The 13042-nt window shown below is 44.0% G+C and overlaps 1 protein-coding gene across 2 annotated transcripts in view; it reads left to right on the forward strand.

Moving 5' to 3' along the window:
- Nucleotides 1-13042, forward strand: part of mtmr4 (myotubularin related protein 4) — a 73988-nt gene continuing 60946 nt past the window's right edge. The window contains exons 1-2 of one of the 2 annotated variants that reach the window (XM_083785475.1): nucleotides 1-38; nucleotides 6501-6605. In XM_083785475.1, coding sequence (XP_083641601.1) covers nucleotides 6603-6605 — 3 coding nt within the window. In that variant the 5' untranslated portion in view covers nucleotides 1-38; nucleotides 6501-6602. Of the gene's footprint in view, nucleotides 39-3256; nucleotides 3336-6500; nucleotides 6606-13042 lie in introns of those variants that run through there. The other variant, XM_083785476.1, reaches the window with a different exon arrangement.

Below are 13042 nucleotides of genomic sequence, written 5' to 3' on the forward strand. Positions count from 1 at the left end.
CTGAGTCACCGTTGTATATGTCAGCTGATTGTTTCTGAGTGAGTAACTCCATTTAAATTCTTCCAAATGAACTTGTGAACGTTGCGTTTATGTGTGACACGTCCGCGTGCCTCCTGTCATTTGCTGAGCGCGTCAACTAAATATTACTTAGTTTTTCTCTTTGCGTGCAAGACAGTAAAGCACATTTTAGAAGCCAACTTCCAGTGGTGTATTGTAGCTGTGGCTAGCATGCTAACTCACACACCTCTCTCTCTCACACACACACACACACACACTCACTCACTCACTCACTCACTCACTCACTCACATAGCATGGGACAAACGACTATAAACTTGACTTTCACCTGGTGTGCCAATAAAGTTAATTGCACAGTTACTTACTGTGTAGTAAATCAATGAGAACCACTCCCTGTTACCTTTGGAACCCGATGGACAGACAGCTGAGAGCTTTCTGAGGTCGTTATCCTGGAAGTGGTTAGGTATAAGCTGGTGATGAACAGGGGAGGGGAGTCATGAATAATGGTAGCTAATAGGTTTCAAAGAAGAAGCCTGTAGTGTATTTTTGAGGTGTCCAGCTTTGAGGGTTTGTGCACACCATAGTGCACACAAACATTGTGGTAACACAAACATTGGATGCCATTGACAATGAATGGCCAGCTTTTGAGTGTTTGTGTAAACACAAACATTGAAGACGAAGGTGAGGACGCAAATTGTGATTGGCCGTAATGAGATGATAAGAGCACCCCTCACTTCACATGGGTGTGATTGTTTTTAGTGGTGCTAGCCACTCCTATAGACGTCAACGACTATTAAATGAGGACAGGAAGGCAAGCGAAGACTGTACAGTGGACAAAAAAAAACATGCGCAATGGGCTATATGCAGCCAACATACTTCCGCGTTCAGCTTCCTTGGTCTCAATTGCACATGTTTCTTCCCTTCCAGGGAGCAACATGGAGTCCACTGTACGGTCTTCGCCTCCTAACCTTATTTAATGTGTGGCATAGCTTAGGCAGGCAATCATACTACACTCCCATTGGCTTAGACCGCGTGTGTGGCAGCCAATCAGGACTAGGCATGTATGACTAGGTGGTGACTATGGGCGTGTTCGGAAATAGCGCACTGTACAATGCAAATAGGCGAGTGCACTCCGTGCACTGAACGCGCCCTATGACTAGGTTGTCTACATTTAAAAAAATCAGACCTGTCTGAAATGGGTGTCGTACTATTGGTTGTCGGACTATTGCAGGGTTTCCTGCACAATGTTGTTGGCATGGCGCTGCGCCATGCTTGAAATAAATCGCGCCATGCCAAGCTGCCAAAAAAAAAAAGCTTTTTCCTGCAGGAAACACTGTATTGGAATAGTGGGACTGTTTGTTGTCTGACTATTGGCTGTTGGACTATTGGGGGACTGTTGGTTGTCGGACTATTGGCTGTCGGATTATTGGCTGTCAGACTATTGGAATGGGTACAGGCTTTAGTTCCGACACTATTATTAGTCCGACAACCTACCTCAAACCCTAACCATAACCGCAAGCATGGGAGCAGCACATGTTCGAGCGATAGTCCAACCGTTATTCCCGCATGTCAAACTAATGCTCCGTCGGAATTACCATTGGTATAGTGGGACTGTTGGCTGTCGGACTATTGGCTGTCGGTGCTACACCGTAGTCTGTACTGCACTGTGCTCTGTGCTGGTGTTACACTAAAAGCTCAGCTTCCCATCATGCACCTGTGCACAGTGTGAAGCTCAACAGCGCCACTTTGTTTTGGTACTCTAAACAGACAAAGGACACTTGCTGTTCCTTGGAGTGGCTGCACCACCCGTGTGAGTGGTGCAACTCCTTGTGGAGGGGTGGGCGGAAGCTCCAGACCCACAGGAACGCACCCAGGGTTCCGGCGACCCGCCCCGTGTCCGAAACGGTTGAGAAATGACAGTTACCGTGTGGGGGTCCCTCTACTGTACTGTACTTTCAATGTACTGACCCACAGGAACGCAGCCAGGCTGCCGGCCCGATTCCGGCGAGCCGTCCCGCGTCCGAAATGGTTGAGAAATGACAGAGTTACCGTGTTGGGGTCCCTCTACTGTACTGTCACTGTACTGGCACACCCGAAATCACCATATATACAGTTAATATGTGCGTGTGTGTTTCTGTCTGTGTTAGGTTGCAAACAGGTGGTGAAAAATAACCATGCTGTTTTCGTGCTCAGACGCACCCAGCCACTTTTTTTATAGAAGTTTTCCCCTTACTTACTCAGAGATAGTTTTAAAAATGTCATTAGTTGTAGACAGTTTTTCCAGTTTGGCGTTTGATTTAATTTTAGTTTTAGTTTGATTTACTAGTGCATTTTCTTTAGTTTTCAGAAATAAAACATTTCCCGTTGCGTTCATTTCACAGACCGGATCCCAAAAGCATCTGTAAACTTTTCCAAATTCATTCTTGATATGACTAACATTCAGGGTGGTCACTGGTTTTACATCTTTGTACAGCTACTAGTACTAAGTAGTCTCGAGAGAAATGTAGCATTCTTAAATACATTTGCTGCCCAGTGCCCACAGTTTTAAGTTTTAACAACCAAGCAGGATTTATTCATTTTAATTTGAGTTAACACACATTTACATTGTCAGTGTGCATTTCTTGCTATAGCTCACCTCTTAAAACACTAAACTGTTGAATTTAGGCGTAACTTGTCTACGATAACAAGTACAAGTTAGTGATACACGATTCTTGTTCCTATTCATTCATAGTCCAGTCCGGTGAAGAGTGACCACCAAGAGGTGTTTAGTAAAAAAAGAGAGATGCGTTTTGTGAGCGGTGACCACCGCGGTGTGACGTCATGTTGTAGTTTTCAGTGGTCACCTCTTTACTCAAATCTTGCTAAGCTTTGAGTGATAATTTGCTCAATGCTTTTGTGCTTGATTAACATATATTCTACAGTAGTTGTACAGTATGTATATGTAACTGGTACTATTCAATTAAATCCACCGTTGCTGCTGATAAATTGAGATGTTTGGTTTTGATCTCCCAAATGGAAGGTGGTAGATTGGTATAGTAGTAGGTTGAATCTAGGTGTGCCCTGCCTGTAGTAGCAGGGTTCTTTTCATGTTGAGAAGCCTGGCTGGCACACAGACAGACAAGTGGGAGGGAGAACCCAGTGAGCAATGAAATAGAGGGAGAGAGAGGCACGTCATGCCCTGGATTACCACCAGTGAGTGCTTGGTGAGACGCTGAGCACTGCCACTTTGCAAAGTAACTTTTAAAAAGTGAGGGAAGAGTATAATCAGAACTCCTTGCAAAGAAAGGGAGTCTTTGCAGCTCAACTGTTTTTTATTCAGGTAAGACATGTAACGCTCGGAAGATATTTTTAGAGTATTTATTTTTTCCTCTCTTGTGGAGCTGTGTGCAAAAGGGGGTGTGTCGGGAGGACATACTGTAAGTATGGGGAAGTGAGAAGCCTGCTTGGAGAGAAATATGTTTGGCTGCTTCCTAGTTGTAGCTTTTCAGTCTACTAGGGAAAATACACTGTCTGTATTGTGTCTAGCTGTCTGTGTGTGTGTGCTTGACTCATATTTTGAGCTTACACTTGCAGCATTTGGTATTTGAATCTTCTGGTTTGGCTTGTGTCCACATGAGGAGAGAATGTACTGCCATAACTGAAGTGTTGCAAGAATTATTGAGAAGTCGTGAATGACATTTTATTTAAGGTTTCTTAACTGTCTGTGTAATCACTTATTACGAGCTATTCCTAATTTAAATAAATATATAAAGTAATTAATTTAACAGTTAATGTTATTCTACAATATATTATGTAACTTCAAGCTACAATAATCATCCTATTATTCCTGTAGTATCCAACCATTATAAACATTTCATAAACTGTAAACTCTGTTTCACAAACACACACACACACACACACACACACACACACACACACACACACACACTCTATAAAACATTTATGACTTCCTAGGCCTTACACCCCCCACACAACTTGCACACGCAGTACGGTACAGTACAGTATACACACACACCCAGTGTGGTAGTGTTGGCTACTATCAGACGATTCACCCCACGCTCTTGGGTCAACTGGAACACCTGTTCTATAGGCTGCTGCTGGTGGGTGTGTGTAAGCAGAGAGAGTCTCTCCTTTTTAACTCCCTGCTGCTTATCACTCTCACAAGGCCACCGCTAGAGTTGTTCCGATACAGATACTGATGTCGGGTACTCGGGCAGTATCGTGCAGCACTTGAGTTAATGTACTTAGTTACTTTTCAGTGCACAATGCACAATGTTATTGGCATGGCGCTGCACCATACTTGAAATAAATCGCGCCATGCCAATCTGCTAAACTATGGGGCTAGTGAATCATGGTGTGTGTGAGATATGAAATGCCCAGTGCCTCCCCCAGTGCCACCCTAGTGTCTCCCCAGTGTCTGCCCAGTGGCTCCCCAGTGTCCACTGAGTGCCTCCCCAGTGTTCCCCTGAGTGCCTCCCCAGTGTCTCCCCAATGTCTCTCCAGTGGCTGCAGTTTCTCCCCAGTATCTGCCCAGTGTCTCCCCATTGTCTCCCCAGTGCCTCCCCAGTGTCCCCCTGAGTGCCTCCCCAGTGTCTCCCAGGTGCCTCCCCAGTGTCTCCCAGGTGTCTCCCCAGTGCCTCCCCAGTGTCCCTCTGAGTGTCTCCCCAGTGTCTCCCCAGTGTCTCCCCAGTGTCCCCCCAGTTCCTCCCCAGTTCCTCCCCAGTGCCACCCCAGTGCCTCCCCAGTGTCTGCCCAGTGGCTCCCCAGTGTCCACTGAGTGCCTCCCCAGTGTCCCCCTGAGTGCCTCCCCAGTGTCCCCCTGAGTTCCTCCCCAGTGTCTCCCCAATGTCTCTCCAGTGGCTGCAGTTTCTCCCCAGTGCCTCCCCAGTGTCTGCCCAGTGTCTCCCCAGTGTCTCCCCAGTGTCTCTCCATTGTCTCCCCAGTGCCTCCCTAGTGTCCCCCTGAGTGCCTCCCCGGTGTCTCCCCAGTGTCTCCCCAGATGTCGGGTACTCGGGCAGTATCAAGTGCAGCACTTGAGTTAATGTACTTAGTTAGTTTTCAGTGCACAATTATTGGCATGGCGCTGCACCATACTTGAAATAAATCGCGCCATGCCAATCTGCTAAACTATAAACAAGATTTCGGAGGGGTTGATTCGGCACCGAGTGCATTCCCTCTTCAGTAAATGTTATTGCTATTGCTATTCATGAATAACAATGCAACCTTTTTTACAACCATCGGTTGCACTCATTCTGGCTTTTCAAAGTGACCGACGCCACACGGCAGTTAACGATTGGATTTAGAGGGAGGGCGAGCTCCAAAAGTATACCACTTTTATACTATTTTTAAAAGTGGTATATACCACTTTTTGTAGAGTGGTATACCAAAGACCACCTTTGTTGCTCGCCCCTTATGGAGGATTTAATATTTGTTCTACTAGCGCAAACTTTTACCTATAATTTAATAATGCACAATTTTATTTTCGGGGCAAGTGAGCATGACCTTTGGGCAAGTAGAAAGTGCCTGACGCCATGAGCAAGTGCCTCTGAGACCTTGTGGCACACACAGTCACAAGTTCACAACCTCACGTGGGGCGTGTTTCTGTTTACAGTGACTTGACCTGGTGATTGGTGGGCCTCAGTAGTCGGATTACCCTGTCACTCTGCAGCATCAAGCCATATGCAAGTTCACATTAGTTGCTGGGGCTTTAATCTCTGTTTTGAGACTTAATTTCTGCAATACTGATGTAGCAGAATTACTAACCATTATTTACTTTTCACATTATTTACAGTATAAGCCTCGGTTTGCATGTAGACTCCAAGAGCATACAAATGGAACCAAAAAATCACTATCGGTTGCATATCGGTGATTGTTACCCTCTATCGTATCGGTCACAAAATTCCGTGTTCTCAAAGTGGGATTTCAGGGGGTCCCCAGCAAAATGACAGTTAGGAACCCTAACGAGTCCATTTGGTTCCATTTGTTTCCATAGTTAAATTAACAGTGATTTTACAATATAAATCTGGGTCCCAGATATATAGAAAATATTAAAAGGGGGTCCGTAGCCTAATGCATGTTAAACTGGAGGTTAAAATGATTGATAATCACTGCTAGAGCTGTATAAAACTATAAATCTTCTCTTATGGGGGTCCCTGGCATATATCTTCAAATTGGGGTTATTTTCAGCTATCTCAGTCTGGATCTATTGCTTCCGGAAACAACTTTTTCTGTATAGTAGATTTGTCTCTTATTTTGTATATTATTGTTATTATGCTTTGACTGTGTTGTCTTCTATGTGGGGATTTGTATGTGGGGAGGGCTGTGGACGGGTGGTCTGTATTTTGTGAAAAATTTAAAATAAAAACAAAATATAAAAAAAAATGAATTGGGGTCAGCGGGCTAATACATGTAAATTTGGAGCTCCTTGACGTGAAAAAGTTTGAGAGCCACTGTTCTAGTGTTTAAAAAAAAAATCTATTTGCAGGAGCGGTCGCTGACACAGCGGAGCCCGGTGGGACGGGAGGAGAGAGGGATTCGGAGAGGAGGAGAGCCCAGGTCGACCGTCTTCCTAGCGCAGGCTGACACCATGGTGAGCCTCTTGTCTTGGTCTTCTTAATAACCCTATTAAAAACATTTCCCGCCGGGATTAATCAATGAATTCACCTCGTATTGCCAGGATTTTACCTCGTTCAACTCTTATTTTGAAGATCCAAAACGCCGCGAATGGATGTTATGTGTTGACATGATGGTGTGTGTGTTGTCTCGACCGGATGTTGATCTCTCGCTGGGTGCAGAGAAAAAAACCTGACCGCGACCATGAGACTTATTGTGTTGACCAGAAACGCCATCTGGGATGCCGAATTGGAGATGAAAGCGATTGAAAGAAGCAGATCGAACGGGCGTAGGTGCCCCATACCCCCCCCCCCCCACCCCCGGTTCGCTGAAATAATACATATTCAAAGATTTTCACATTTTCAAGATTTCTCAAAAATAGATCTACAAGCTCATAGCGCTGCACTCTGTGCCACGCTATGAGCTTGTAGATCTGCTATTTGTCAACAGCCAAAGTTTAAAATAATGGTTAAACTAAGTGGTTAAAAGCTATATAAGGTGACACAGATGCGTCCTCGGGTTTAAATGGGATAATACTGTATGTTTGACTGCATGATTCCTTTAAGAGTTGTTGTGCCCAAAACTGTCCAAGCGCCTCTCCCGGTGCCTTCATACACTTTTCTTCAGCAAGAAACCTGCAAGTCGTATCGTTTTCCACCCCCTCACAAAGGAAGTGGAACCCATACTCATGCATGTCTAAACAAAGTGCCTGGGTGTTGCCCAATGTTTCATATTACTCCTCTTTCCTTTTTTCTTTTTGAGGGGCCCTAGCCCCTCCTATGCCCAGCTTTGTCTGTTTGTGTGAATCTTGGCGATGATCTGATTTGATTGGCTGATCACACCCATAGCAATGATTTGATTAGCTGAGCAAAGTACATATTTTGAGGATAAAAAGTGAGGGCAGAAAAGTGAAGACGCCAAAAGTGATTGGCCGGAATGACATTTGTGATGATTTGATTTGCTGAGCACGGAATGTGATATGATGATAAGAGCGCCCCTCACTTCACACAAGTGATTTTTTTTTAATTAATAAAATGTTGCCGTAATGTATAGGTTTTAAATCTTGCACATAGTGTGGTTCACCACCACAGATCTTTGTTTTTGCTGAGGGAATGCGTTTTCCTTTGAAATATATTTGTGTGAACAGTGAAGGTGAAAGCGCGTCAACTTCTTTACACACCATCCCAGTTGTTCATCCCCTGAAGCAGCTTCAGGGGACAGAGCTGTGGTTTTATTTTCCTGTTTGTTTCAATGAGGGGACATGCCGTATGGGTGAAAGCGCTGTGGGGCAGGCTGACTGACGCATGTTTCAGGTCTTTGATGTATGTACTAGGCACCAGGTTGATCTATAAATGCCACGTGTCTCTTGTACAACACTTCCAGTATAGTGAGCCCTCTGTGCAGCCAGAGACCAGCACAGAAACGACTATGGAATCTTGCACTTCCCGTCAGTGTGTTGGTTGGTTGGTCACCCCAGGCAAGCCCCCATACAGTATATGGTGCCCAGGTCTCGTGACATCATCAGGGATGCAGATGTGGAGACCCTGATGTCATAGTAAATGCGACCTGCTGTCGCAGTTAAGCCCATATATGGAGATCCCTGATGTCATCAATATTGGTCAGCAACTCTACAAGAGAATGTCCCCACTACCACCCTTAGATCTCCATTTACTGTATGGAGCTGACCTGTTCCTAACATTCCATATATTGATCTGACCTCATCAAACCCTGTACACTCAATACATGCTCCTTATATGGCCAGTACAGAATTCATGGTGGCGTTGCATAAGCGACACCGAACCAGACAGTGGCCTTGTGGTTAGTGTCCGCCCTGAAACTGGGATGTCGGGGTTCGATTCCTGGCCGGGTCATACCAAAGAAGACTGTAAAAATGGGACCCAATGGCCCCCTGCTTGGCACTCAGCATCAATGGGTTGGATTGGGGGGTCAAATCAACTACCGGTAATCAAATGATTCCCTAGCGCTGCATGGCTGCAGCTCACTGCTCCAAGAGATGGGTCAAATGCGGAGAACATAACTGCGGTGACAACATAACTATGTAACAAATCTTATGACTTTGACTTTGAACTCATGATCAAGGCATCAGTCCGTTTCGGGAGGGGTTGACGTGAGGCTGGTTGAGAAATGGAATGGCACTTATCTCCAGAGGTGGAAAGTACAATTTTGAGGTATTTGTACTTCACTAGTAGGAGTATTTTCAATTTCCAAAACCTTTTGCTTCTACTGCACTACATCCTGCATCCAAATATACATTTATTTTAGCTTTTAGTTACTAGTTACTTTGTAGATTTTGAATATTATTACAAAACATACAGTAACCACTTAAGCCCTATATACATTTTCGGCCATTTGAAAATAGCTGATCTACAAGTTCACAATGCGTTGCGATGCGACGCATTGTGAGCTTCTAGATCAGCTATTTTCAAAAGATGTTTATACATTTGAAAACATGAAATGGGACGTTCTGCATAACGAGTACGTTCTACTTTTGGTACTTTTAAGTACATTTTTATATCAATACTTTTGTACTTCTACTCAAGTAAATTTTGAATTCAGGACTTTTACTCAAAACAAAGTATTTCTATATTGCGATATCGATACTTTTACTTAAGTAAAACAACACTGCTTATCTCTTCGGAATGTCCTTACATCAGGGGACTGCACTCATTGTACATTCTGTAGAAATACCACCCTCTAGTGGACAAATGTGTATATGGAATTTAATTCAGAGCCTCTGCTCAGAAAAAGTCACAATTAAAGCCATTTAGACCTGAGATCTGGGTCGCCTAATATTTTGTGATGGTCGGCGGCCAAATACATCATTCTGGGGGTCCTTGACATGAAAAAGATTGAGAACCACTAATATAGAAACATAGGTTTTTCTGAAAACTGTCATGATTTAGAAGACATTTTGTAGAATCTGGTCTCAGGTCTCAATAGGTTAAAGCAATGAGAAATTAACCCGCAACAGGAAATATTAATGCCACCTTCTGGAAAAGGGAACTACAGTTATATGCAGTGCACACACACTATTACTAAAATCAGGAATATGCCTGATGAAAGTCTGAATGACCCAAACGTTGCTCAATAAAATGCTGTTAAGTTAGACAGTGTGTGGGATGTTTGAGTGGTGCAAACACTCCTATAGACAGCTATGTGTGTCCCTGCCCTGGGTCTGTCTGTCCGAGCACTAAAATAGCGTTGGTTGGTTTTCACAACCAAGCGAACTGAATACCTACCCAATATGCATTTTTGCCACACTTCGGCTGAATAAATTCGGTGGTCGAATGTTCGGTGCATCCCTAGTGTGTACAGTACGTATAAGCTTTTGGTAGGGTGCCAGATGCCATAGGTGATTCTGAAAGTGAGAGGAATATATTGTGTACCATAACTGTATACTAGTATCATGTTTCATGATAACTACTTTTATGTGATGTATGCCTTGCTTTTTGTTATTGCTTAAATGTAAATCGCTCTGGATTAAGATGCCTAAATTGTAAATTGTATGAAGAGGGCACAACAAGATGCACTGATAAAATGGTGTTCAGAGGCCCTGGTTGCAGCAATTATGGGACAGGAATGGGAAGTGTAACGGGGGGATTTGTGTCCCAGAGTTTTGGTTGACTGGCTTCACAGAAGCACTGTGTACAGCACCATGGTGCTGTACCCAGGCTTCAGTCTTTTGTGCGTCAGGAGGCAGGCCGGCTCGTCCAAGCTTTAATTGATGGCGGCCTGATAACCAAACAATGTGCCTACCTCACTCTGAACAAGATCTGACCTACTATCTCCACTTGCATCCGATGAGGGGGTCCCTATTTAAGTTGTATCTGTTGTAATAGCAAAGACGATAAGCCCCCGGATCTGCATTTTAGTCAACAAACTGCGTTCAATACGGATTTGTGAGGGGGGGGGGGGTTCAGTGAGCTGATATACTGTAGAAATATAGGTTTTTCAGAAAACTGTCAAGATTTAGAAGACATTTGTAGAATCTGGTCTCAGTCCTCAATGGGTTAAACTTGAGCGCCACAATACCTTAAACGAGCAGTTTGTGAGTTTTACTGTGATTCTTCTTGTTGAATGAGTCATTTGTAAGATTTGATTCGTATCGTATCCATTAGGTCTCCGTACTGTCACTGCCCAACGGCAAATAAGCAGATTGCGGTCTAATTAGATCACACAGTTAACGTTTGGCCTTCACCAAAATCTCACTGTCAGTTGCTAATGTTGGCTCTCAGTACAGTATGTCCAGGTGTTTTGTTGTTTTCCTCAGATGGGATTATAGCCATGGTTGTTCCAGGTAATATGATCCCATTAAGCCAGCCTTGTGAAGCAGCATTTAATTGCTTCCCAGCCTCCATGTGCCATGTTTGCCTTTTGTGGCCCTAACAAAGTGGGAGAGTATTCGGTTCACACTGCTGCATTGTCGACAGGTTAACGCGAGCATGGAAAAAGAGGACAATGGGGTTGTTTTCTTGCCTTCCTTGGGCACGCTGCTCGGCTACCTTTTCGGGCACTCCTGAGGTCCAACGTAACGATGGGAGCCTTGGGAGGCTGCTTTCAGTGTTACTGCCCCTACATGATGATGTCACCTTTGTGTGTGCATGAGGTGCGCGTGTGTTTTCTCTAGGCTCGAGACAAAGAATACCTTCAGCTGGTAGATAACCAGACACTCTGCTCCGTGGCTCCAGTTACACCTTGAATGGTTAATTCCAGGTTTCAGTTAATGATTTCACTTCAGTTCTTCATGAAAGGACATTTAGCTTCCAGTGCTGTTTGACCTGGCTTCGATTTACTGAAGACGGTCTGGACGGACCCCCGGTCAAATGCTCTTGTTTTCATTAACCTGCAGAATTGCTAGTAGCGGTTAGCAGAGGACAGGACAGAGAGTTGAGGTAGACATGTTGCATCATGGTAGTGTGCTGTAGTCGGTCCAATTCCACTTGACTGAGTTTACATTTCCTTACTGTCAATGGCATCGTTTATTTGAATAGAGCAGTGTAAGGCACGCCCTCCTTGTGAACCACCAGAGCTTTACGGGGGTGGCTGTGGGGGGACATCAGGAGAATGGGACAGTCAATCGGGCCGAACGGCATGAAGTTACTAGTTATGCCCGCAGATTGACACAACTGTTGCAATCTTTTTCTTTTTTTAATAATGTGTATTTTATATCCAGCATACAAGTAATGAAACGAGAACACTTTTGGTTTCTATTTTATACAGTTGTTCAACTGCTTGCTCTAAAATAAGTTATTTATCATAGTAACTGAGATTCAGTTTTATAATTTCACATCACAGGTGTACAGGATAGATATACTGTAGGACAATATTATAAAACAGACTTTCTACTCTTGATATGAGTGAGTGAATTATATTTATAATACACATTTATTTTCCACTCGTCACGCCATCATTTCCCAAATTCATGCCGTCTCTGAAAGATGATGTTAGGCTTCAGAGGCATGGAGGAGGATGAAGCTGCTACTCCTGATATAAGTCTGTCCGACAGTGAGGCCAAGTATGGAACTATGCAACCATTACAAAACTGTCTGAACGCTGCTTCTGGCCTGAATGCCATCAGTAATAAGACCACATTTCTTGGACCAACATGTGTTGTGTCTGTGCAAATTAGAAACAATTGATGACTTATTCCATCCAATGTGGCTTGCCAACTAGGATGACATGCTGTGCCCACGCTGCTCTGTGTGGGCACTCGCCTGGCATTGACGTTGCCTCTGCTCTAAGCCAGGGGTGGGCAACTTTGACAATAGAGAGGGCCACTATATTTCCACACTCACTCCAGAGGGCCACATATTTCTGTCGTAGCAAGATCTACAAGCTCTAAACTTTGAAGATCTGCTATTTTTAATTGGAATCCTGAAAAGTATAATGTTTTATTTAATTTCACATGCATTTAGTTATGCTTATGTTAACTTTATGAACTTAAAAACAAATGGACATTGGACCACTGTTCTAAGCGATTGTCTGATTGCCAATTGTGTTGGTTGAATCGCTTGGCCACCTCGTAAGCACTGTGGGGTATTGGAACTACAGTAGGGGTGCACGGTTATGAAATTATGACAGATACCCGATCTCTGATTATTTGCAGGGTGATACAGGCCGATAACCGATTCTGACTGATTCTGATATTATACAGAACACCATCATGGAAACAAGCCTATGCCCTAGGCAGGGGCTTGACCCAAAGCCTGTTAATAAAGTATTCAATCAAACAAATAAATACACTATTTTTTTTTGTCTCTGTTTTCACTACTGAATGTGAGATGAGTACACAGATTAAATTTAGAATTTACCATTGTACCATTGATGGTACAATGGGCCAGGTAGGGCGTAAAATGTGTGCTAATTAGTAAGGCCAAGCGGGGCCTTGGGCCA

This window comes from Protomyctophum parallelum, assembly GCF_964188405.1.
Source record: "Protomyctophum parallelum genome assembly, chromosome: 1".
In the NCBI taxonomy this organism is placed as follows: Eukaryota; Metazoa; Chordata; class Actinopteri; order Myctophiformes; family Myctophidae; genus Protomyctophum; species Protomyctophum parallelum.